Source organism: Vitis riparia, chromosome 9 (assembly GCF_004353265.1).
Source record: "Vitis riparia cultivar Riparia Gloire de Montpellier isolate 1030 chromosome 9, EGFV_Vit.rip_1.0, whole genome shotgun sequence".
In the NCBI taxonomy this organism is placed as follows: domain Eukaryota; kingdom Viridiplantae; phylum Streptophyta; class Magnoliopsida; order Vitales; family Vitaceae; genus Vitis; species Vitis riparia.
Genome location: NC_048439.1, coordinates 13402250 through 13430114, shown reverse-complemented (window position 1 = coordinate 13430114; position 27865 = coordinate 13402250). Strand labels below are relative to the sequence as shown.

At 29.8% G+C, this 27865-nt stretch overlaps 1 protein-coding gene across 1 annotated transcript; it reads left to right on the top strand.

Annotated features, from left to right (window-relative positions):
* Positions 1 to 24396: 24396 nt before the first annotated feature.
* Positions 24397 to 27348, top strand: LOC117922518 (cinnamoyl-CoA reductase 1). Its single transcript, XM_034840649.1, has 5 exons — positions 24397 to 24609; positions 24746 to 24900; positions 25105 to 25290; positions 25487 to 25839; positions 26971 to 27348. Exons 1-5 carry the CDS (start codon positions 24471 to 24473, stop codon positions 27152 to 27154), a joined length of 1017 nt encoding a protein of 338 aa, XP_034696540.1. The 5' UTR covers positions 24397 to 24470; the 3' UTR covers positions 27155 to 27348.
* The last annotated feature ends 517 nt before the right edge of the window (positions 27349 to 27865 follow it).

Sequence of the window (27865 nt, the reverse complement as noted above, 5' to 3'; positions counted from 1 at the left end):
GCTATTGGAAGTCTTATGTATGCTGCTCAGTGTACTAGGGCTGACATTTCATTTGCAGTTAGTAAACTAAGTAGGTTTATTAGCAATCCAAGCGTGGAACATTGGAAAGCTATTGGTAGAGTTCTTGGTTACCTAAAGAATACCAAAGAACTAAGCCTCCAATATTCAAAGTTTCCTGCTATACTTGAAGGGTATTCAGATGCAAGCTGGATATCAAGTGTGGGAGATAATTTATCTACCATAGGTTGGGTGTTTACACTTGGTGGTGGGGCTGTCTCTTGGGGATCCAAGAAACAGACTTGTATATCACACTCAACCATGGAGGCAGAGTTTATAGCTCTAGCTGCAACTGGAAAAGAAGTTGAGTGGCTTAGGGATCTCATGATGGACATCCATTTTACTGCAAATAATGTGTCAACAGTGTCAATACATTGTGACAGTCAAGCCACTCTAGCTCGTGCGTACAATGGAGTGTACAATGGGAAGTCTAGACATATAAGCATTAGACATGAGTATGTGAGACAATTGATTCAAAATGGAATCATCTCAATCTCATTTGTGAGGTCAAGTGGAAACTTGGCGGATCCTTTTACTAAACCTCTTACAAGAGATTTAGTAAGGATAACATCTAGAGGGATGGGACTAAAACTCCTTAAATAAAATTCACCAATGATGGTAACCCAACTTAATACTACGAAATGACTAGTCTTAAGTTCAATAGGTAAAAACAAGTCATTGATAAGTGGGTTGTGGCAGCATTAGAACATGTGAGTTCCATCTGTGATGTTTAATGCTGGTTGTTACCATTGGAGGGCTAAGCTTAAAGCTTTTAATGAAATTCAGTCTATGTGTGACAAGCATCTTAAAGGTAACAAGGATGCTGGAAGAAGTTCACCTATGTGAACTTAGGGGTGGTGCCGCCTCTCATGAGAGTTGGAGTTTCTTTCAAGAAAGTTCATGAATGGATAGAGCACATGGCCATAAAAGTGCTAAGCAAGAAAATAATGGGCACTCGTGTGGTTAGTGGAAGTGTGTGTGTTGTTACCGGTTTCGTTACAAGGAATAACTGGTTCAATGCTACAAGCAACCTGGGATTTCAACGGAGCTTTGTGACAATTACACTAAGGTAAAATTCAAATCGAAAGATATTTTATTTTATGTATTTTCACTGTTGAGGTTATAAGGGTTGATGTTTATTTTTAACCAAGTGGGGGATTGTTATATTTATATTTATATATATATATATATATATATATATATATATATATATATATATATATATATATATATATATATATATATATTGTTGGTTAAAAATAAAGTGTAAGAAGAGTTACACTTTTTGAAAAATAACTTTTGAAAATAAAGTGTAAGAAGGGTTACACTTTTAATGTATGAATTAAACACATGATTAAGTTTTGGAATGTTACAAAACTTAAGAGGTATTTACACATATGATTAAGTTTTGAAATGTTACAAAACTTGAAAGGTTAAGGAAGACAATGAGTCTTCTTATCTTTGTAACTTTATAAAACTTAAGAGGTTAAGTGTAAGAGAGTTACACATTTGAGATTAAATCATGTTTAATGTGTGAATTAAACATATGATTTAATTTTTTGAATGCTACAAAGATGAAGAGATTGAGGAAGACAATGGGTTTTTTTCTCATCCTTGTAACCATTTTTCAACCCTAAGAGTGCTTTATATGACTTTTCTTCGTTTTGAAATCTTATGCAGAAAAGTGAAAAGGCTTGATCAATCCCAAGACTATTTCCATTAGTTCCCTAAAGATTTCTAGGGGTGGAAGGAAATAGAGTTTTTGGACAAAGTTCCAAGAACTTGTTTGAGTCTTTCTTATGTTCTTCTTCTTCTTGTTCTTATTTTGTAACTTTGAGAGTTTTATTGTATCAAAGTGAGTGTTTCTTTTCTCAATTGTATCCAAATTTTCCAATCATGGCTACCTATGTATGACGTCTTTGATTCTATCCTCCCAAAGAATCTCTCATACAACCGCGATATTTCTTTATTAAAAATCGACCCATAGGAGTGCTCAGATTCAGTTCATGCACAATCCATGATCTCATGCAAAAACATATAATTAAAATTAAAGTAAGAATGATATAATTGAAAATTCAAAAACAGAATTATACAATTAAAATAAGGTAAGCCAATCACACGCATATTTGAGAAGAATGAAATATTACTTCATGCAATATGAAAAAGAAAAAGAAAAAAAAACTTTTATAAAAGTAAATAATAATCATATTTAGGTGAAATTTTCAACTCTTGCCAAATTAGAATAAAAATAAATTATACTTTAATCATAATTTTCTCTAAAAAAGTATTAAAGCTAGCATCAGCTCAAATAGGACCATCTAATAAATTTTTTAAAACATATTCTAGTAAAAAATGAAATCAAACTTGTAAACTCTAAAATATTCAAGTTTAAAAATATATTGTATAATGATAGCTATATGCGCATATTTATTTTCTAATAAAAATTTACATATCAAATAAAAAGTAATTAATTATTTTTAATTAATTTAATTAATTATAACTAATATAAATATATCTAATTAATTGTTTATTATTTAATAAACAAGTATATTTTATTATTTTTCGAAGTGTTTGTTGATGAGTATGATCTAATTAAATAAAATTTGCTTGTTAAGATTTTTTTTTCAAACTTCAAAAAAATAATAAAATATTAATCACACAGTATTTTCTAAACTTTTTAAAAAAGTAAAATAATAATCATATTTGGATGAGATTTTCAACTCTTCTCAAATTAAAATAAAAAGAAATTATACTTTAATCATAATTTTCTTTAAAAAGGTATTAAAACTAGGCATGAAAGTAGTAGTATTTATAATAATAATAATAATAATAATAATAATAAGGTAAATCCAATTTTATGACACCATACTTCAAAAAAAAAACTTATTTTTAAATTAAAAATATATAAATTTAAATAACAAGTATTGAATATGAATATCAATAGGAGCATCAAGTCCCATGAAATAACAGTCTCTCCTACATAGGTCAATAGCTGATTTGTGAAAGACTAATAAAAAATAATAATATTTCTATTCTGGTTCTACACACTGACAGAGATGCAGATATGAATAATATTGCATGCTTTGTTATTGATATTATCGAATATTTATAGAGTACATAATATCAGTTTGAAACAAAGGAAACAAACTATTCCTAAAACACAGTAATAGAAATTCAAACTTATTCAAATACAAATCAAATCAAAGTAGTTACAAAGTTACAACAATATTGACCATATCTGCTGTTACGCCCCCTCAAGTTGGAGTTCGGGAGAGAAGTCCAATCTTGGCCTTTAGAAGAAGAAACCGAGGTTGGGGAAGTGGTTTGGTAAGAGCATCAGCGAGTTGATCAGCAGAGGCAACATGAGCAACTCGAAGAGAACCACGTTGAACTTGATCACGAATGAAATGAAAATCAATGGCTACATGTTTCATTCTGGAATGGAAGAGTGGATTGGAACAAAGCTGAGTAGCGCCGACATTATCACAATAAACAACAGGACTTGTAGAGAGAGAGATACCAAGATCATGTAATAAGAGGCAAATCCAGTTAAGTTCTGCTGTGGTGGTAGCAACAGAGCGATACTCTACCTTAGTAGAGGAACGAGCAATCGTGCGCTGCTTCTTTGAACTCCAAGAAATGGCATTTCGACCAAGATAAACAATGTGAGCACTTGTGGAGGAAAAATCATCTTGATTACCAACCCAATCAGCATCAGAAAAGGCATGTAAAGTGAAAGGAGAATTTTTAAATAGCTGAAGACCATCATCTATAGTGCTGCAAAGATAACGAAGGAGTCGCTTAACAAGAGCCCAGTGTTCAGATATAGGCCTATGCATAAATTGAGACAACTTATTGACCGCAAATGCAATATCAGGACGAGTAAGGAGGAGATATTGAAGAGTCCCAAGTACTGCCCGAAATTCAGTAGGATTGGAAAGAGTAGTGCCAGAATGCAGTGTTAGACTGGAGGAACCTGTCGGGAGAGGAGTGGCCACTGGTTTAGCTTGAGTCATATTAGTTCGAGCAAGGATATCCAGCAGATAACGGCGTTGAGAGAGGAAGAGACCGTTGGTGTTGGGAACAACTTCCACACCAAGAAAATAAGATAGCAAACCAAGATCTTTGAGAGAAAATCTGTTAGCTAAAAGGTTAACAAACCAGTCCACCAAAGAAGTACTATCTCTAGTAATAATCAAGTCATCCACATACACAAGTAGATAGAGTAAATGCCCATTAGAGTGAAGAACAAATAATGAAGTATCAGCATGAGAGTTCCGAAAGCCAGAGTGGAGTAAAAAAGTACGAAGTTCTTGATACCAGGCGCGAGGAGCTTGTTTTAAGCCATAAATTGCTTTGGTGAGTTTGCACACATGGAATGGATGATCTTTATCAAGAAAACCTTGTGGTTGTAGGAATGCATTATTAACATCAAGTTGGCGAAGCTTCCATCCTTGACTCACAGCTAGGCTTAGAATAAGACGAATAGTTATGGGTTTAACAACAGGACTAAAAGTATCATGATAATCGACTCCCCGACATTGATGAAAGCCTTTGGCAACCAAGCGAGCTTTAAACCTGTCAACAGAACCATCAGAGTGTCGTTTAATACGAAAAATCCATTTACAACCAACAACATTGTGACTAGGATCAGCAAGTACGAGCTCCCAAGTCCCATTCCGAACAAGAGCATCATATTCTTCAGACATGGCCCGACGCCATTGTGGATCTTTGAGAGCTTGGGTCACTGTGGTTGGTTCAAGGGCAATTGTTGTTGAGAGTTGTGTATGGAGGGTTAACTTTTGGATTGGTTTGTGGATATTATTCTTAGCTCGGGTGGTCATAGGGTGAGAAGGAGGTGGGGGGTTCAATGGAGGAGGATGGGAATTTTGGTGTGAATGAGGAGAGGTTAAAGTGGGTGTGGGTAAGGGTGGGTTAGGAGTGGGAGATGGAATAGGTGAGGGCATGGATATGGTGGAGGGTGATAGAACTTCACATGGGGACTGCTGAGGAGCCTCTACTTCAGTTGACGTATTGAGTGGTGATATTGAGGGATTAGTGGTGACACAAAGTTGCGGTGGAAGCCAAGAGTTAATGGTGTTGGGTTGGGAACAATCAGACTTTTGAGTAAGAGAAGTGAAGGGAAACAAGGATTCAACAAACTTGACATGCCTAGATACATATATTTTTGACGTGGAAGGATCAAGACAATAGTAGGCACTTTGAGTTAAAGAGTATCCAAGAAAGATACAAGGTTTGGAGAGTGATTCAAGTTTGTGAGAGGTGTATGGTCTAAGCCAAGGGTAACAAAGACAACCAAAGACTCGTAGTTTGGAGTAATTGGGAGCAAAACCAAAAAAAAATTCATAAGGAGAGGAGAGACTGAGGGACGGAGTTGGCATGCGATTGATTAAATATACAGCAGTGGCAAAAGCATGAGGCCAATAAACTGTAGGAAGTGATGCATGAGTGAGTAATGCTAAACCTGTTTCGACTATGTGAAGGTGACGGCGTTCAGAAAACCCATTGTGTTCAGGAGTGTGAGGTGGTGTAGTCTTATGAGATATACCATTTGTGGCCAGAAATGTAGCAAGAGATATGTATTCACCACCATTATCAGAGTAAAGAGTTTTGATGTTTGTATCAAAATAGTTTTCAACAATGGCTTTGAATCTAATGAAAACATCTTTAACTTCTGATTTTTGTTTGAGAGGGTAAAACCACATATATTTTGTGAAGTGATCGATGAAGATGACATAGTAGTGAAAGCCATCAGGAGAAATTATTGGGGAAGTCCAAACATCAGAAAATACTATTTCAAGCGGTTGAAATGAGACAATGGTCGAAGTGGAAAAAGACAATTTGTGGCTTTTATTGGAAAGACATACATTACATGAATACTCAGACGACAAAGTTGAGGATAAACATAATTTATGATTGGAAATAATGTGTTTTAGAATTGGAAATGCTAGATGTCCCAACCGATGATGCCACTCAAATGACGAAGCTTTGAGACTCGAGAAAGCGAGCAATGGAGAAGATATAGGCCACTCATATACTCCATCTTTAGTGGAGCCCCTCAGAAGTGTTGTCCCTGTGTGAAGGTCCTTCACAAGAAAAGAAGATGGTAAGAATTCGATGGAAACATTATTTGATATACAGAATTGAGAAATGGAAATTAAATTCTTTTTCATGCTGGGAACACAAAGAACATTGTTTAAGTGAAAAGTTGTTTGAGGAGTTTTGAGTGAAGTGGAACCAGTATGAGTAATGGGAAGACCCGAGCCATCGCCGATCATAATGTCGTCGGTGCCAATGTATGGAGCATGAAGTGACAGGTTACTCAAGTCGGAAGTAACGTGGTGAGAAGCACCACTATCCAAGAGCCACGAAGTATTAGAAGCAGTGTTTGCAGCAAAATGAGCCCAGGGCTGCCATGAAGTGGCGGTGTTAGGCTGTGGGACATTTGGAAGAAGCGGAGGTTGATTTGGAACAAGACGAAATGATGGACACCGCTTCGCTATGTGACCTTGAATGCCACAGATTTGACAGTAACCAAGATAAGGTCGTGAAGGAGGTTGATTTCCCGGAGGAGTGGATCCAACGGTGGTTGGTGTAGGAGAAGAATCCATTGATTGTTGTGATTGGCGCCAACCTGTATTGCTGTTGTGATTGTTTGATGAGGGACGCCGACCTGGTGCATTCCTATTGCCACTGTGTCGATGTGCTATATTAGTTGAGGCAAGAAAGTAAACTGGATCTGGTTTTCCAGCTTGAAGAGAAGCTTCAAAGTTCAAAAACTTCTTGTGAAGTTCATCGAAAGAGATGGAAGAATCATGAGCCTGAACAGCCCGTACCAATTCCTTGTAATCATCTCCGAGGTTGTCTAGAATTTTATCAGTCAGATCATCTTCATCAAGCGATGCTCCAAGAATGGCGAGTTCATCAGCACAGGATTTGATTGCTTGTAAATACTCAGAGATGCTTTGTGACCCTTTGGTGATGTGTTTGAGATGTGTCTTTATTTGCTTGATGTGTCCGCGAGACGGTTTGGCATAGGTGTTGGCTAAAATGGTCCAAGCTTCTCGTGAAGTTGTAGCCTGAGCAATGAACGGAATAATGGTGGGAGATAAGGAGCCAATAAGTGCATTGAGAATTAATTGATCCTGTCGGATCCAAACGATATGGGCTGGATTCGGTATTGTGGCGCCGTTATGAGAGATGGTGCGTGATGGACATGGCGTTGATCCATCAATGTAGCCAAGGAGGTCATAACCTATGAACAACGTCTGAAACTGGAGTTTCCATGACACGTAGTTGTTGGCAGTGAGTTTGAGGGGAGCTTGAGCTGTAATATTAATGGTGATCAGTGTGTGATGGGGATCATTGGTATTATGGATGGTGGCAGAGTTGGTTGTCATGTTGATAGCTTATAGAGGAGAAAAAGAAGAAATAAAAAAAAAATGAGGAAGAGACTAGAGTTAAGATTGCTCTGATACCATGAAAGAGATGCAGATATGAATAATATTGCATGCTTTGTTATTGATATTATCGAATATTTATAGAGTACATAATATCAGTTTGAAACAAAGGAAACAAACTATTCCTAAAATACAGTAACAGAAATTCAAACTTATTCAAATACAAATCAAATCAAAGTAGTTACAAAGTTACAACAATATTGACCATATCTGCTGTTACACACCTCTGTTTGTTTTGTTAAGCCATTGACATCAGCTCTCTCCAATTTGTTTGGTTACCGAGAAAATTGTTTTCCCATTAGGGTCAACTATATTACTAAATAGATGCATAAAAATGAGTCAATTATAATCATACTCGACTTACAGCCCGTCATCTTGCATCATAGTCCATTTTTCATACCTAATCTCATTTATTTGCATATCGGAATTAATGATACTTTTAAGTTATGTTTGGTTCCAAAAAATACTAAGGAAAAAAAAAATATAAAGAAAAATAATTTTTTCATGTTTAATTGTCCTATAAAAAATATTAAAGAAAATGAAATATAATTAAAATTAATTAGAAACTTATATATTTTTAAATTATTTAATCTTTCTACTAATGAGTTAAAATAAAGAAAATAAGTTTGGAGTAACAAAAAAAATAATTTATCAATTTTTAATCTATTTTTTTTTTTATTTTCTTTCACTTTTTCTTTCTTTCTACTTTTCCTTTGTATTTTCTTTCCCTTACATTTTCCTTTAAATTTTTTGGAACCAAACATAACTTTAATATTTACGAAATTTATTGGGGTCGTGATCTTTAAATATTATAGTCATGAATTCTGTTAAAAAAAAAATTTAATTATATTTTATTAATATATTTCAAATAAATAAATATTATTAATCTTATCAAAATTTTCAAATTCCAAAATAAGGTTGCTTTCTAAATAACTAAAGCAGAAAAGAAAAGAAAAGAAAAAACAGACAGAAATACCCTTTACCTCAAAACCATACATTTGTTCTCTCATATGTTTACCATTTTTTTTTACTACTATGGGACAAGTTCTATAAATAAAATTTAGAAGTTTTCACTACAGAGATCAAACGTTGAAGGCAAAAAGTTTATTTAGTGTCCTACAAACATCTCTCTCTCTCTCTCTCTCTCTCTCTCTCTCTCTCTCTCTCTCTCTCTCTCTCTCTCTCTCTCTCTCTCTCTCTCTCTCTCTCTCTCTCTATAAAGGTATGGCTTTTTAATACATGCTTTAGAATAAAGAATTAATTCTCATATTTTATCTTCTATTCCTATGCAAATGTAATAAAATTTTAAAAATTTTATCCAATTATTTTTTCCTTTGTTTTATATAAATAATTTATTTATTTATTTATATAGAATTATAAATAAAGATAAATTAATTAGAAATTCAAGATTTAGTTATTTTATAATTATGACAATGTCATAAAAGTGGGATTTATCTTTTTGCAACGTTTATAAATACAGATTAAAATATAGTCTTTATATTTTAATTTAATAACAGATAGATTTCTCATATAAATAAAATTACTATTTTAGTTTTCTACAAATTTATGAAACGTTGTGTTGAAAAAAAACCTATTCAAACAAAATTAATAATTAAAAAAAAACTTATCAAATAAATCCTATTTATATAACATTAATTTTAGGGAGAATTGTGTTTTGGGCCTAGGCCCAAAAATTAATAAAAGATCCTTCAAACACTTATAATTGATTATAAGGATATAAGATTGGAATAGACAAAAATACCCCTTTTTACTTACACCCATCATTTTGTCTTTATACCACCACTCTTTACATGCCCCATCCATAAAATTCTCTTTTATTTAATCATTTTTTTTATTTTTTAAACTCCTTTAAAAATAATTGAAAAATCAACATTATTTTCTATTTTTAAATTATAAATAAATAAAAATTATATTAATGATTCAAAAATTATTTTGGAACATACTTTTGAAAAAAATATTAATTTAAATGAATAAAAATTATTTTTTACATTTTACAAGTAAATAATTTAATGATTAAAACACTATTTAAAATAAATATATTTACTATTTTTTTTCTTTTATACTAAAAATTATTTTAAAGTTTATTTTTTATTATTATAAAATAAAAAGTTTAAAGTTTTTTTTTTAATCTTTTTCTTTCCATAGTTTAATAATTTTTTGAACATAGACTTTTGTAATAAGTTATATGAATTTTCTGGAACCAAACATAACTTTAATATTTACGAAATTTATTGGGGTCGTGATCTTTAAATATTATAGTCATGAATTCTGTTAAAAAAAAAAATTAAAATTATATTTTATTAATATATTTCAAATAAATAAATATTATTAATCTTATCAAAATTTTCAAATTCCAAAATAAGGTTGCTTTCTAAATAACTAAAGCAGAAAAGAAAAGAAAAGAAAAAACAGACAGAAATACCCTTTACCTCAAAACTATACATTTGTTCTCTCATATGTTTACCATTTTTTTTACTACTATGGGACAAGTTCTATAAATAAAATTTAGAAGTTTTCACTACAGAGATCAAACATTGAAGGCAAAAAGTTTATTTAGTGTCCTACAAACATCTCTCTCTCTCTCTCTCTCTCTCTAAAGGTATGGCTTTTTAATACATGCTTTAGAATAAAGAATTAATTCTCATATTTTATCTTCTATTCCTATGCAAATGTAATAAAATTTTAAAAATTTTATCCAATTATTTTTTCCTTTGTTTTATATAAATAATTTATTTATTTATATAGAATTATAAATAAAGATAAATTAATTAGAAATTCAAGATTTAGTTATTTTATAATTATGACAATGTCATAAAAGTGGGATTTATCTTTTTGCAACGTTTATAAATACAAATTAAAATATAGTCTTTATATTTTAATTTAATAATAGTTAGATTTCTCATATAAATAAAATTACTATTTTAGTTTTCTACAAATTTATGAAATGTTGTGTTGAAAAAAAAACCCATTCAAACAAAATTAATAATTAAAAAAAACTTATCAAATAAATCCTATTTATATAACATTAATTTTATTACCTAACTTGCCCACGTGCCTTGCGCATGGAACCAACCTAGTAGAAGTTAAAAACTTAAAACAACCAAGGAGGGTCTAAATTTTTAAGCCCTAAGCGCCCTAAGCGCCCTTAACTGCCCTACCCAAAGCCAAATTCTCTCTTGCTTAGCACCATAGCCTACTAAGAGAAATGTTGAAAATGGGAACTTGTGTTGGCGCTTTTACTAGTTTCCATCCTTTTTGGCATTGAAGATAACATGAAAAAGCAAAGGGAAGCAAAGGTCAATGGTGGTGGATGCCAATCGATTTAAAATTAAGTAGAGGCCGAGTTGTACTCCCATGTTGCTTATTTGGCTTAATTTGTTGGTCTCCATGTCACATGTCTCGCCTTATTAGTCTTCCTTAAATTGTTAGTACTATTAATTCACTCTACTCTCTCATGATATCTGAGTTTGATGGCTAAGAATTGGTAGTCCATGAATTGAAGGAAAATTTAGGTATATCAAAGTTGTTTTGGCAAGGTTTTAATTAATGCATGATCCATGATCTATCTTTGCCTCCCAATTGCTTTCGGATTTTGCATGCATACATAGATATAATAGTGAAAATTTGCTCTAAAACTTATCACATGCTTTGAGTTAATGTTTGCACCAAGTCTTAATGGGTATTTGGTAAACCAACTTAATAATTTAAAGTGATTTAATAATTTTATTTAAGTTATTAAGTAAATTAAGTATGTTTGATAAAATAACTTAATCAGATAATTTAAAGTAAAAAACAACTTTAAGTAATAAGTAAAAACAATTAATTTATTCTTAAATCTACATCTTTAATGAGGAACTTTGTTCATATGGTCACATTTCCTCTAATTAAATGAATTTAGAATGAAAATACATTTATTAGAGTTATGTTTGAGATTATTTTTTAAAATCAAGTTGAATTTCGGACAGAGTTAGATATTGCCTTTATAATTTTTTTTTCTATTTTTTGTTTCTAATGTGTATATAGAATTATAGCAAATTCAGTTGTGAAAAAAATAAGTTATAAAATTTATAATATCAATTTAATTATAAAATATATTTACATTTAATATAATTTAAAATTAAAAAAAAAAAACTAAAATGGAAAATGATATAACAAATATGAGAAGTTATTATACTTGTCTTACCACGTCCTCTCTCATCTAATTTTTTGTTGGCACGAAAATGAGAATATTTATATATTTTATAATGAAAATACATTTATTCGAGTTAGGTTTGAGATTTTTTTTTTAAATCGGTTCGAATTTAGGATAGAGTTAGATATTGCCTTTTTAATTTTTTTCTTTCTATTTTTTGTTTTTAATATGTATATAGAATTATAGCAAATTCACTTGTGATAAAAATAAGTTATAAAATTCATAATATCAATTTAATTATAATATATATTTATATTTAATAAAATTAAATTTTTTTAGAAAAACTAAAATGGAACATGACATAACAAGTATGAAAAGTTATTATACTTGTCTTACTGCGTACTGTCCCATCTAATTTTTTGTTGGGACAATAATGATAATAGATTTATATATTTTAGAATAAAATTACATTTATTAGAGTTATGTTTGAGATTTTTTTGGAAATCCCATCGAATTTAGGGCAGAGTTAGATATTGCCTTTTTAATTTTTTTTTCTATTTTTTGCTTTTAATATCTATATAGAATTATAGCAAATTCACTTGTGAAAAAATAAGTTATAAAATTTATAATATCAATTTAATTATAAAATATATTTATGTTTAATATAATTTAATTTTTTTTAAAAAAACTAAAATGGAATATGACATAACAAGTATGAGAAGTTATTATACTTGTCCTACCACGTCCTGTCCCATCTAATTTTTTGTTAGGACAAAAATGAGAATAGATTTATATATTTTAGAATGAAAATACATCTATTAGAGTTATGTTCTAGATTTTTTTAGAACTCAAGACAAATTTAGGCCAGAGTTAGATATTGCATTTTTGAATATTTTTTCTTTCTATTTTTTATTTTTAATATGTATATAGAATTATAGCAAATTCACTTGTGACAAAGCTAAGGTATAAAATTTACAATATCAATTTAATTATAAAATATATTTATATTTAATATAATTTTTTTTAAAAATAAAAACTAAAATGAAACATAACATATACATAGCAAGTATGAGAAGTTATTATATTTATTCCACAGCGTACTGTCCCATCTACTTTTTTGATAGCCTAAACTTATATTAAAAGAATTTTGATACTGCCCTACCCCAAGCCAAATTCTCTCTTAGTTAGCACCATAGCCTACTAAGAGAAATGTTGAAAATGGGAACTTGTGTTGGCGTTTTTACTAGTTTCCATCCTTTTTGGCATTGAAGATAACACGAAAAAAGCAAAGGTCAATGGTGGTGGATGCCAATTGATTTAAAATTAAGTAGAGGCCGAGTTGTACTCCCATGTTGCTTATTTGGCTTAATTTGTTGGTCTCCATGTCTTATGTCTCGCCTTATTAGTCTTCCTTAAATTGTTAGTACTATTAATTCACTCTACTCTCTCATGATATTGAGTTTGATGGCTAGGAATTGGTAGTCCATGAATTGAAAGAAAATTTAGGCATATGAAAGTTGTCTTGGCAAGGTTTTGATTAATGCATGGTCCATGATCCATCTTTGCCTCCCAATTGCTTTCCGATTTTGCATATGCATACACACATATAATAGTGGAAATTTGCTCTAAAATTGATCACATGCTCTAAGTTAATGTTTGTACCTGATCTTAGTGGATATTTGGTAAATCAACTTAATAATTTAAAGTGATATAATAATTTTATTTAAGTTATTAAGTAAATTAAGTATGTTTAATAAAAATAACTCAATAATATAACTTAAAGTAAAAAACAACTTTAGGCAATAAGTAAAAATAATTAACTTATTCTTAAATCTACATTTTTAATGAGGAACTTTGTTCATATGGTCACATTTCCTCTAATTAAATGAATTTAGAATGAAAATACATTTATTAGAGTTATGTTTGAGATTTTTTTGGAAATCAGGTTGAATTTAGGACAGAGTTAGATATTGCCTTTATAATATTTTTTTCTATTTTTGTTTTTAATGTGTATATAGAATTATAGCTAATTCAATTGTGAAAAAAATAAGTTATAAAATTTATAATATCAATTTAATTATAAAATATATTTACATTTAATATAATTTAAAATTAAAAAAAAAACTAAAATGGAACATGACATAACAAATATGAGAAGTTATTATACTTGTCCTACCACGTCCTCTCTCATCTAATTTTTTGTTGGCACGAAAATGAGAATATTTATATATTTTATAATGAAAATACATTTATTCGAGTTAGGTTTGAGATTTTTTTTTTTAAATCGGTTCGAATTTAGGATGGCACGAAAATGAGAATAGATTTATATATTTTATAATGAAAATACATTTATTAGAGATAGGTTTCAGATTTTTTTTTTTAAATCGGTTCGAATTTAGGACAGAGTTAGATATTGCCTTTTTAATTTTTTTTTCTATTTTTTGTTTTTAATATGTATATAGAATTATAGCAAATTCACTTGTGATAAAAATAAGTTATAAAATTCATAATATCAATTTAATTATAATATATATTTATATTTAATATAATTAATTTTTTTAAAAAAACTAAAATGGAACATGACATAACAAGTATGAGAAGTTATTATACTTGTCCTACTGCGTACTGTCCCATCTAATTTTTTGTTAGGACAATAATGATAATAGATTTATATATTTTAGAATAAAATTACATTTATTAGAGTTATGTCTGAGATTTTTTTGGAAATCCGATCAAATTTAGGGCAGAGTTAGATATTGCCTTTTTAATTTTTTTTTTCTATTTTTTGTTTTTAATATCTATATAGAATTATAGCAAATTCACTTGTGAAAAAATAAGTTATAAAATTTATAATATCAATTTAATTATAAAATATATTTATGTTTAATATAATTTAAAATTAAAAAAAAAAAACTAAAATGGAATATGACATAACAAGTATGAGAAATTATTATACTTGTCCTACCACGTCCTGTCCCATCTAATTTTTTGTTAGGACAAAAATGAGAATAGATTTATATATTTTAGAATGAAAATACATCTATTAGAGTTATGTTTTAGATTTTTTTAGAACTCAAGACAAATTTAGGCCAGAGTTAGATATTGCATTTTTGAATATTTTTTCTTTCTATTTTTTATTTTTAATATGTATATAGAATTATAGCAAATTCACTTGTGAAAAAGCTCAGGTATAAAATTTACAATATCAATTTAATTATAAAATATATTTATATTTAATATAATTTTTAAAAAAATTAAAAACTAAAATGGAACATAACATAACAAGTATGAGATGTTATTATATTTATTCCACGGCGTCCTGTCCCATCTACTTTTTTGATATCCTAAACTTATATTAAAAGAATTTTGATACTACCCTACCCCAAGCCAAATTCTCTCTTAGTTAGCACCATAGCCTACTAAGAGAAATGTTGAAAATGGGAACTTGTGTTGGCGTTTTTACTAGTTTCCATCCTTTTTGGCATTGAAGATAACACGAAAAAGCAAAGGGAAGCAAAGGTCAATGGTGGTGGATGCCAATTGATTTAAAATTAAGTAGAGGCCGAGTTGTACTCCCATGTTGCTTATTTGGCTTAATTTGTTGGTCTCCATGTCTTATGTCTCGCCTTATTAGTCTTCCTTTAATTGTTAGTACTATTAATTCACTCTACTCTCTCATGATATTGAGTTTGATGGCTAGGAATTGGTAGTCCATGAATTGAAAGAAAATTTAGGCATATGAAGGTTGTCTTGGCAAGGTTTTGATTAATGCATGGTCCATGATCCATCTTTGCCTCCCAATTGCTTTCCGATTTTGCATATGCATACATACATATAATAGTGGAAATTTGCTCTAAAATTGATCACATGCTCTAAGTCAATGTTTGTACCTAATCTTAGTGGATATTTGGTAAACCAACTTAATAATTTAAAGTGATATAATAATTTAATTTCAGTTATTAAGTAAATTAAGTATGTTTAATAAAAATAACTCAATAATATAACTTAAAGTAAAAAACAACTTTAAGTAATAAGTAAAAATAATTAACTTATTCTTAAATCTACATTTTTAATGAGGAACTTTGTTCATATGGTCACATTTCCTCTAATTAAATGAATTTAGAATGAAAATACATTTATTAGAGTCATGTTTGAGATTTTTTTGGAAATCAGGTTGAATTTAGGACAGAGTTAGATATTGCCTTTATAATTTTTTTTTTCTATTTTTTGTTTTTAATGTGTATATAGAATTATAGCTAATTCAGTTGTGAAAAAAATAAGTTATAAAATTTATAATATCAATTTAATTATAAAATATATTTACATTTAATATAATTTAAAATTAAAAAAAAAAAACTAAAATGGAACATGACATAACAAATATGAGAAGTTATTATACTTGTCCTACCACGTCCTCTCTCATCTAATTTTTTGTTGGCACGAAAATGAGAATAGATTTATATATTTTATAATGAAAATACATTTATTAGAGTCAGGTTTAAGATTTTTTTTTAAATCGGTCCGAATTTAGGACAGAGTTAGATATTGCCTTTTTAATTTTTTTTTTCTATTTTTTGTTTTTAATATCTATATAGAATTATAGAAAATTCACTTGTGATAAAAATAAGTTATAAAATTCATAATATCAATTTAATTATAATATATATTTATTTTTAATATAATTAAATTTTTTTAAAAAACTAAAATGGAACATGACATAACAAGTATGAGAAGTTATTATACTTGTCCTACTGCGCACTGTCCCATCAAATTTTTTGTTGGGACAAAAATGATAATAGATTTATATATTTTAGAATAAAATTACATTTATTAGAGTTATGTTTGAGATTTTTTTGGAAATCAGATCGAATTTAGGGCAGAGTTAGATATTGCCTTTTTAATTTTTTTTTTCTATTTTTTGTTTTTAATAGCTATATAAAATTATAGAAAATTCACTTGTGAAAAAATAAGTTATAAAATTTATAATATCAATTTAATTATAAAATATATTTATGTTTAATATAATTTAAATTTAAAAAAAAAACTAAAATGGAATATGACATAACAAGTATGAGAAGTTATTATACTTGTCCTACCACGTCTTGTCCCATCTAATTTTTTGTTGGGACAAAAATGAGAATAGATTTATATATTTTAGAATGAAAATACATCTATTAGAGTTAGGTTTTAGATTTTTTTGGAACTCAGGACAAATTTAGGCCAGAGTTAGATATTACATTTTTTAATATTTTTTCTTTCTATTTTTTATTTTTAATATGTATATAGAATTATAGCAAATTCACTTGTGAAAAAGCTAAGGTATAAAATTTACAATATCAATTTAATTATAAAATATATTTATATTTAATATAATTTTTTTAAAAATTAAAAACTAAAATGAAACATAACATAACAAGTATGAGAAGTTATTATATTTATCCTAAAGCTTCCTGTCCCATCTACTTTTTTGATAGCCTAAACTTATATTAAAAGAATTTTGATACTGCCCTACCCCAAGCCAAATTCTCTCTTAGTTAGCACCATAGCTAGGGTTAAAAATATTTCTCATAATTACTGTTAAACACACTCTAAGAATGTACAAGACAATGGAAAAATTAAAGTCTTTTGCATCTACTTTACTACTTTTACCCTTCTTCTTTCCATCAACCTAGGGTTGTAGACTTCCAAGAAAGACATATCAAATACTCATCCCAAGCATATTTATGCACCCGCATGTTAGCGCTTTGAATCCCTATGGGTGTATAAGGCAACGAAGGAATTAAAGGCTTTCGCATCTACTTTACTACATTTGCCCTTCTTCTTTCGATCACCCTAGGGTTGTAGACTTCCAAGAAAGACATATAAGATACTCATCCCATGCATATTTATGCACCCCCATGTTAGAGCTTTGAATCCCTATGGGTGTATAAGGTAACTCATGGTGAATGAATTTGAGTGTTTCTCTCTGATTTACTAACTTATTTTCCTCACCAAATCACTCGAAAACATTTTAATAAATGGCAAAAGTAAGTGCTAAATTTTATTTTCAAAATTTAAAATATCTAATAAATATAAAATAGATTTTTATTTTTAGATAAATTAAAAAATGGAAGGAAAAAAATTATACTTTGAATTAAAATTTATTTATTTTTTAGTTGATTTGTAAACATTTTAAAAATAAATAGGAAAATTAAAAAAATTTAGTTGAATCTTAATATAAAATTTTACTGTCACAAAAATTTTTAAATTTAAGATCATAAAACTTTTTTAATAACTCAAAATTTAAAATAAAATATTTCTAAAATCATTACCTTTTTAATGTAACCCTCTAAAAGTTTTTGTATTTTGTATGAAAGTTATTATTATTTTTTGTTTTCAAATTTTGTCTTAAAATTTAATTAAAATATTTTAACTTTCCTATTTTAATTAAGATATTAAAATATTCAATATTTTTACTTATATCAAATGCGTCATGTTTTCTAAAATTTTGTTTTCATAATAGACAGTATTTTAGGGATTTTTGAATAATGACACAAAAAAAAAAAAAAAAAAAAAATCTTCACAACAATTTAACAATTTCCTTTTTCTATAAGTCATGTGGATTTTGGGCAAATTATCAAGCCAAGTTATCTCTAAAGCAAAGCACAATTATATATGATGATTAGTAATAAAGTACAAAGAACTAAACCAAACACTTATATAGTGAGAGACTTGGTTGATGTACAACATTGCTAGCCTAATTGCATAGGCTAGTCATAAACATTATATTAATATATGATCATGTAAGTAGATTGAGTTGAGATGTAGGGTGGGTCGTTGGAGCACTTTCAATGGAATTATATTATTATAATTATACCAAGAAACTTTATATTATATATGATATTATCTGAGGAGAGGATGTAACATGCAAGATTAAAGTTGGTATTGGAGCTCATACTATCTTACATCTTAATTGAACGCCAAACAACATTATCTATATCATGGATGAAAATTTCGGAAAAAATTACTGAAATTTTGTGTTTTAGTGAGAGGCGATGCAAAAAAGGGAAGAAATATCATAAAAGCCAAAATATCGCCGATATTTCTGTAATTTTTCATCGAGATGAAATCAGAGAAAAAAACATGGATTTTTTGGGCTACTACAATTGCAAGACTCAATCCCTAAACGGGTGCTAGAAGAATATATACTAAGATAGTGATAAAAATAAAATATTTTAATAAATAAATTTATTTTAATTATTTTATTTTTAAATTTAATTTAATGGATCATTAAAAATATAAAAATTATAGTGATAATTTTCTTAACTTTTTTTATATCATTTATATATTAATTAAATATAAAAAATACAAATATGAAATAATTTTATACGTATATCATCATTTAATTTATATCATTTAATACAATTAAATTAAATGAATCATAATTTTAATATTAAATATATATTTTAAAATTAGACATATTATAATTAAATATTATAATATTATTATGGAATAATATTTTATGTAATTTAATAATAAATGTACGTATATAAAATTCATATATCTTTATTGACGCATACAATATTATTATCAAATATATATATATATATATATATATCAAATTCTTAAACAAAACAAATTTAAAATATCTATTATACTTCTAATTATATTTCTATAAGATTTTTTTTTTACATTTCATGAGTTTTAATCAATTTTAAGTTTATCGATATTTTTTTCTAAAATATCCGTCAATATATCGATAAAATCAAAATAATGATATATATATATGATTAACGATATTTTCATTAATGATCTATATCAAATAAGAGAAGAGAAACAAATACTTTAATGGAATCATTCATCCAACATTCTTGCTTCCTTTTACTACATAGGGCCTTCTCTAGCAGGGGAAAACCACCCTTCTCTCTCTCTCCCCTTCCATTTTCGTCTAATGACCCGGCCTCCCTTGCGGCCTAGCTCTTCCACTGTCATGGGACCCTTTTTTAATGAGAAAATTGCTCTCTCTCTCTCCCCTTGCTTTTGGGGGGCGTTGGTGACATCTAGAAAGTGTTGGATAAAATGCTCACCTACGACCAGCCTCTCAATCATTTTTTTTTTCCTCCCTTAATTTTCAAAGTTTGTTCTACATTGGTGGGGCTTGAAAGCTACTGATTAGTTAATGCCACTTGAAGATTGTATTGAAATTCATAAGATGGAGAATAGGACCACTATTGGATAGGTGATGTTCTTTTCACATTTATGATTCAACAACATCGTTAATTAAATCCACTTACCAATGGATGAGTGGTGTTTCATTTTGACTTTGTATTAATTTTCAACCAAAATAAAACTTCTAAAAATATGTTCTTTTTTATTTTAATTCTAATTCTTTAAATGCTAGTATGTTTTAAATATATATGTGAAATTCAAATAGCTTATTGTTAGAATTAATCGGTTAAAATGAATGAAATAATTCTCAAATTTGTCAAACTAACCCTTCCGATGTTTGTATTTTAATAATAATTCATTTTTGACATAAATGTGTCTTACTATTTCAAGTATTTACATTAGGTTTTAAAAGAAAAATTATTTTTACAAGAAAATAATGAGGACTTTTTTTGTCCAAATAAGGTTAAAAAAAAAAATTAAATTTCAAAAAATTAGGTTTTCAATTACTCTTTTAATCAAATAACTCTTATTATTATGTAAATTCTTAATTATCAACTTCACCTTGCTGCCTCAACCAAGTGGTATCCATTATCACAATAGTGTGTGGAGCATTTGACATTTATTAGTAGAAAAAATATGATTGTGTTAAGGGTGTTAATTGTTAATGTTAATCAAATCACGCACATTTATGAGTAGAAAATAAAGAAAAAGACAAAACTTTTAGCATGACTTGATGATCAATGTGATCCTTACATTTATAAAGTGCACTAACATTCAACAATTCACTAATGAAAACGAATTAGAAGAATTACAATAATGAAACTTTTGAGAAAACACTTTCAATTGCGGTTGTACATTGCCCCCTTCAACCTCCTGCAAGCTGACTGATTAACTTTATCCCTGCGAGCTTAGCAATGAGCTTGACTTCAATGAGCTGATTGGATAGTTCAATTCCCCGCATTCCGAGCAAAATGCAACAAAATTGATTTAGACTTCACAATCTAACCATTAATATTTTAAAGCTTTGAGTTAAATTATAATTTAGCATGGTTCATATAAGTCTAGTTTCAAGAGTTCTCCAAGTCGTTTATTTTTCATCTACTGAAAATACATGAGGTGAGAGGAGATTGCTAGTAACTTATTAATTTTTAAAGTTCAATTCATCCATGCATAGCTTGTAAGAGAGAAGTAAAACTGATTGAATTAAAATTAATAAGGCACTGTTTGATATTTGCTTTTGAAAATAGTGTTTTTTTCTTCAAAATAAAGAAATAGAAAAACATATCTTACAATTAGAAAATGAAAATCAATTTTTTATTTATTTTTAAAAACAGAAAATATAACATTTTCATAAATCAATTTTTAGTTGATTTCAAAACTATTTTAGAAAACAATTATATAAATATAGAAAATGATAAAATAAAAAAATAAAGCACTATATAAACATTATTTTAAAATATAAAATATTATCAAACAAACATTTGTTTTATAAAACATTAAAAAATAATTTTAAAAATTATTCTCGTAAATTATTTGTAAAAACTATTTTCAAAAATGGACATTAAACAAGACCTAAATTTTTCCTACAACCTCATAAATTAAAAGAATCCATTCAAAAGTCATTAAATTTAGAAACAAACATTTTTACTCACCTTTTTTCACAGCATAATGTATTTCTCAAACAAGACACACACACAAAAAAAAAAGGTGAAATTCAAATTTATTTTTATTTAATTTCAAGTAAACTAAATTTGGGATTATATCTGCCATTGATACTAGACCACTTTGTCAATGGGCTCTGCCAAACACTGGAGTTGGTATTGTGATAAGTCAATACACTAAAATCACAATAGGGAGTAGGTAAAAGACAAAGCATCACCATGTCAAAATAGAAGGAATAAGCGTGGAGAAGTTGAAGGCACATATATGTTAGGTACAACAGCACAGAATCCATGGCGGGGAGGCATCGATCCCCACAGACCAAGGAAATAGGAGTAGTTTGTGGGTCAAAATAGGAGGCACCCGACTTGCTCATTTGCCTGCACGTCTACTAATTTTTAATGTGTCATGTTTAAGGGGTCTGTTTCTTGTCTAGTGGTCGATTTGCTGGTAAGGAAAAAATGAGTCATGGAAATGTGACATCAATTTTATAGTTTACAATTTTAACTTTTAGGTTAATGTTTCATGACTTAAGATGATTGTAAGTTGAACTGTATCTTAAATTGTTATGTTATATTAAATTATTAAATTGATTTATCATAATTATTTTTAATTTTTCGGTTATAATATCAAGTTATTTATCATAAACTAAATTAATAAATTATATTAAGTAATTAAATTAATTTGTTGAATACCCTCTTAATTGATCTATTAAACGACTTTTTATAGAAATTCAGATATATATGTTAATCAAACTACACACACGAGTAGAAAATAATGAAAAATACAAGATTTTTAACACGGTTTGACCATCAATGTGATCTCCACATTCACAAAGTGCATCTCAAAGAATCCATTAATCTAAAGGAACAAAAAAGAATACAATGTTGAAACTCTCAAAAATTATTTTCAATTGCGGTTTTACTCTTTAAAAATAAAAATCTTAAAACATAAAATAGTTAAATATATAATAAAGACAAACTCATCATTCTCAATAGGGAGCTTGACCCTGACATTTCAAATAAAACGCAATAAAATTAATTTAGATTTATAATCCAACAATATAAAATTTAAGAAAAAAAAACATGGGTTATAATTCATATTAAAAAAATCACATAGCAAGACTACAAACATATTGCTTTTAATTTTAAATTTTATTTTTATAATGAAAGCTTTATTATGTCATTTTTATGAGTAATTTTAATTTATTATTTGATAAAACCTTAGCATTTTTGGAGTTTTGGATTAAGGAAATGTGTTTGAAAACATGCATTATATTAAAAAACTTATGATCCCATCACAGTTTGATAGAACTTCTTATTCAATATCTTCGAAAGCAATATTAGTACAGATTTCAAAGAAGCTAAAGAATAGAAGGTTTTTGAAGAAAAGCAAAATGAGGTCAATCTAGTGGAATAAATACGTAGAAATGTTAAAAAAGAAAAAAGAAAAAAGAAATTCATTTGAGAATCAAATTATCTAAATCAAACCAAGATGGGCAAACGATGAATGGAAGTCAAGCTAAAGGTTGGTGAGATTGATGAAAGACAATGAAATCTTTGAGGAACTGCTCGCCAAGGTTTTCCAACTACCTGAGAAAGGTGTCGAGGGGTATAATCTGAGAAAGATATCATTGGACGTCAAGTGGCCAAAGGTTTACACATACAAACAATACTCCTAAAGGTCTACACATTACTGACTTGGCCTACCTTTCAGTATCAATCTATGGCGAAACAAAAGGCATTGATGAATCTATTTTATAATTTGAGCGGCGCGCTTTATCACCTAGTGCTTGAAAGACCAATTGGTCTTGGAGTCACAAGCCCAAACTCATTACATGAACTATGATTGAATGTTAAGTATTACCTACTTTCTTATGAACAAAATAATTGAGAAGCTAGTAAGTATAATCGAAATGTTTTGAAGCATCAAGAAAAAAGATAGCAAAATCAACGATGATAGAGCTAAGATGTAGTTGAAGTGAATATATGAAGGATGATAATGAAAGATTCAATGTATTTTATAGAGATGGTGAAGGGAGAAAGTTAGAGAGCCGTGTGAGTTGAGATTTATAGCATAATTGGGATTGCTAATGGGATAACTCAAGTTTGAATGATTAGATATACACGTATAGAAAATCTTTTGATGAAAACTTGAATCTATTTCATGAATGGATTTCTTATAGTTGATCTTTTCTTTTCCTTGAAGTTTTGTAACCTTTTGTTTTTATGGTTCATTCGGAATAATTTATGGCTCCATTTTTGTGCCAATTGACTATTGATTTTAATCAAACATTGTAGGTCTCTAGTTGACATGAAAGCCAAGAAAACCCCCCTTAGTCATTTGATGAAGACCAACTTTACTAAAAATTATACCAAAAAAAAAATATCAAAATCACTCTCCTTGTTTCTGGCGTTTTCTAGTTTTATTGTGAGTCCAATTTAAGTTGAATAAAAATTGGAGAGACTATTTTTCTCTCTCTCTTTTTTCTTTTTTCTTTTTTAAAAAAATTCTCTTTAAAAGACAATTTTAGTGTATAAACTTTTTTAAAAATGAATTTTAAAAATCTTATCTTCAAAAGATCTTTAGTATATAAATTATCTTTTAAAGAGACTATTTTAGGAGGAAATAACAATTTAGATAGATTTGGAATTATATTTGTTAGGACGTTAGTTTATGAATTATTTTTTAAAATTACCGTACTTTTATCAAACGTACGTGACCCAACCCCACTTTGTGGGGGCCGGTCTTCACCTACCCCCGGCACCACCGCCAGTGCACCACCACCACCTCACGTCGTTTGTTAACGTACATCCCCTCTCACATTTTACGGTGTTAGGTGAGTCGGTGAAACTTTTTCCCCTATAAATACAGGACTCTTCTGGCCAACTTTTCTTCATTCTGCTCTCACTTTCCTGTCTTCTGTCATTTTTTGAAATAAAGCTCCCTCCCACCAACCACTCTTCCCAATCATGCCCATTGACGCCTCTTCCCCTTCCAGCTCCGGCCAAATCGTTTGCGTCACCGGCGCCGGCGGCTTCATCGCCTCATGGATGGTCAAGCTGCTTCTTGAAAGAGGCTATACTGTTAAAGGAACTGTTAGAGATCCAGGTGGGTAGACACATGTGATGTGATTTCTAGTGAGCTAGTGTCTCATTTGTGGCATTGAAGAGGCATACCTCTGAGGCTTGCGCCATTTCTGTAACAATACTCTTATTTTATTTTATTTTATTTTATGGGATTGCAGATGATCCAAAGAATTCTCATTTGAGAGAGCTTGAAGGAGCAAAGGAGAGATTGATTTTATGCAAAGCTGATCTTATGGATTATGAGAGTCTGAAAGTGGCCATCAATGGGTGCCATGGAGTTTTCCACACTGCTTCTCCTGTCACCGATGATCCAGTGAGTTCTTATCTCTGTTTTCCCCGAGGAAAAAAGAAAGAAAAAATAAGGAATTTTATATTTGGTGCGTTGGTTGTTGGTGTGAGCAATGACAATCATTCCCACCAACAAAGTTGAAAGTGGTCCCTTTGTACCAGTCAATGGTATTCAGGGATTGTCTTAGTGACCAAGCAAAGAGATGATTGTATTTTTTGATTTTTGAAGGAAGAGATGGTGGAACCAGCCGTGAATGGAACAAAGAATGTGATAATAGCAGCGGCTGAGGCCAAAGTCCGGAGAGTGGTGTTCACATCATCGATTGGAGCAGTGTACATGGACCCCAACAGGAGCCCAGATCAAGTTGTGGATGAGAGCTGTTGGAGTGATCTTGAATTCTGCAAGAACACAAAGGTCTGCCCACCTACCTTTTTTTCTTCAACACTATTTACCCCTAATTTTCATCATTTTTGTCAACATTTTCGCTTCTTCTTCAACCTATAATTATCAGACTTGTCTTTCATGGCCCAAAGGTAACGGAACGGCACTAAAATAAAATTTGACTCACCCAAAAACAAGATTTTTGATTTAACTCTTGAGGAAAATGCAGAATTGGTATTGTTACGGAAAGGCGGTGGCGGAGCAGGCGGCATGGGAGGTTGCGAAGGAGAAAGAGGTGGACCTTGTGGTGGTGAACCCAGTGCTGGTGCTAGGACCATTGCTTCAATCCACTGTTAATGCCAGCATTATTCACATCCTCAAGTACCTCACCGGCTCCGCCAAAACATATGCAAACTCCGTTCAAGCCTATGTCCACGTTAAGGACGTAGCCCTCGCCCACATCCTCGTTTTCGAAGCTCCCTCTGCCTCCGGCCGCTACCTCTGTGCCGAGAGCGTGCTTCATCGCGGCGACGTCGTTGAAATTTTGGCCAAGTTTTTCCCGGAGTATCCCATTCCTACAAAGTAAGTCGTCTCTCAAGTCGCTCTTTATTTTTTTTAATTTCACATTTATTTTTCATTTTCCCATTTCCCCAATTTTTTTTTTCTTCCCAATTTTAATTTATTAGCTTGTACCGGACAATGTACATTTTAGTATAAGACAAAAAACACTGTGCCCTCTTTGAATGGACAACGAGAAGGTGCATTTGAAGTTTCTCCGAGGTTTAAAATATCCGGATATTCCAATATACGTGGTTTCCAAAATTTGGAAAAATATTTCCATCAATATCCGTCAACTGATATTTTGCCATATTTTATTCATTTTTCTATGTTTTTATTATTAAATAAATCAATTCTAATTATTTTATTTTTATATATATTATTATTTATTTGATATTATTATACAAATTATATATTAATTTTTTTAAATAAAAACAATTTTAAAATTTTTATATTTATAGGTTTTTTTTTTAATTTTTTCATAATTTTTTACCTTATTAATATTTTATGCCAAAATATGGCATATTTTCTTCGATTTTATCCTATATAATCCGATATTATCTATATATATTTCCTTCCCATATGTTGTATTAAAAAAAAAAAGAACAAAAATGGGGAATTCTGGAAAGGAGGGAGAAGAGAGGGTATGATGAGAGGGTGGTGATGGAAGCAGTACGTGTAAAATGGATAGAGATTGCATGTACTTGTAGAGTAAATTTGTGGTGTTGGGGCAGTGGGCTTACCCACCCCCTCGACTTTTCTTATATTTTATAATTTTTATTGAACCTGAGAATTGAGAAAGCGGCAGGAGAGAAAGACAGAGTGAAGGAGAATAGTCTAGTTTTGGTGGTTCAGGGAGAGTTGTCAGTTGTGGCCCACCACTGATGTTTGTGTGAGAGTGGTGGGCCCCTCGTACTTTCACCTACTCCAATCTCTACTATGACGTGTTGCTCCTCATTGCTTAGTCAGACTTCCGGGTTCCCAATCTGTTTCCTTCTAATGCCTGTCACGTCCTAGCCAGACTTCTGGGTTCCCAATTTGTTGCCTTCTAATGCCTGTCACGTGTATATACCCTGTGCCCACCACCAGGCACCACCCAAAGTCCACAATTTCATCTGGGGAGTTAAGAGTTGTCTGTTTATTTGAATGGCGCAGGTGCTCAGATGAAGTGAAGCCAAGGGCCAAGCCGTACAAGTTCTCTAACCAAAAGCTGAGGGAGCTGGGGCTGGAGTTCATACCAGTGAAGCAGTGCCTCTACGAGACTGTTAGGAACCTTCAAGAGAAGGGACACGTGCCTGTCCCCCCACAACATGACGACTCTCTTCGTATTCAGTCTTAAACTACTGAATTTCTGTCTCTCTCTCACTCTTCTGCTAGTGGTGGTGGTCACCGGCCACACATCTTCATATTACTATTATTATCATTAGAGAGAGAGAGGGTTGTAGTAGTGGACTAAGCACTCATATTAATCCACCCCTTGTCACTTGTTATAATTCATGACATGTTGGAATTATTATTATCATTTTCACAAAACATGACATTATTATAAATATTTTCATTTTTCACTATTTTTTTTTTTTAAATATTGAAATGTAGAATAAATATAAAAGAAGAAATATGAATGTAATCCTAACATTCACGGAGTGTATCAATATTTAATAATTTATTAATAAAAATATTTAATAATTCATTAATAAAAAGAAGAATAAAAAGAGTTATAATGAAATATAATATTTTTAACATGGATGATGAACCATGAAGTGTTTTTAAAAAACACTTCTCACGACTAAAAAAATCAGTTAATCATTATATAAAAAATTAATTTCAAGGGGCACTATCCCTTCAATTCTCATAAGTTGATTGAGTAGTTCAATCAATCCCTAATATTTTGATTAAAATGTAATAAAATTGATTCAACAGTTCAATCAAATTTCGATATTTTGAGTAAAATATAATAAAATTGATTTAGACTTCATAATTCAATGACGTTTACGTATCAATCAAAATTATAGCAACTAGTCCCATATTTTATTTTCAAAATCACTTAAAT

Coding starts and splice junctions, on each gene's coding strand:
- LOC117922518 (XM_034840649.1), top strand. CDS start 24,471: ATGCCCATTGACGCCTCTTCCCCTTCCAGCTCCGGCCAAATCGTTTGC. Junction 25,291..25,486: donor AATTCTGCAAGAACACAAAG/GTCTGCCCACCT, acceptor AGGAAAATGCAG/AATTGGTATTGTTACGGAAA. Junction 25,840..26,970: donor GAGTATCCCATTCCTACAAA/GTAAGTCGTCTC, acceptor TGAATGGCGCAG/GTGCTCAGATGAAGTGAAGC.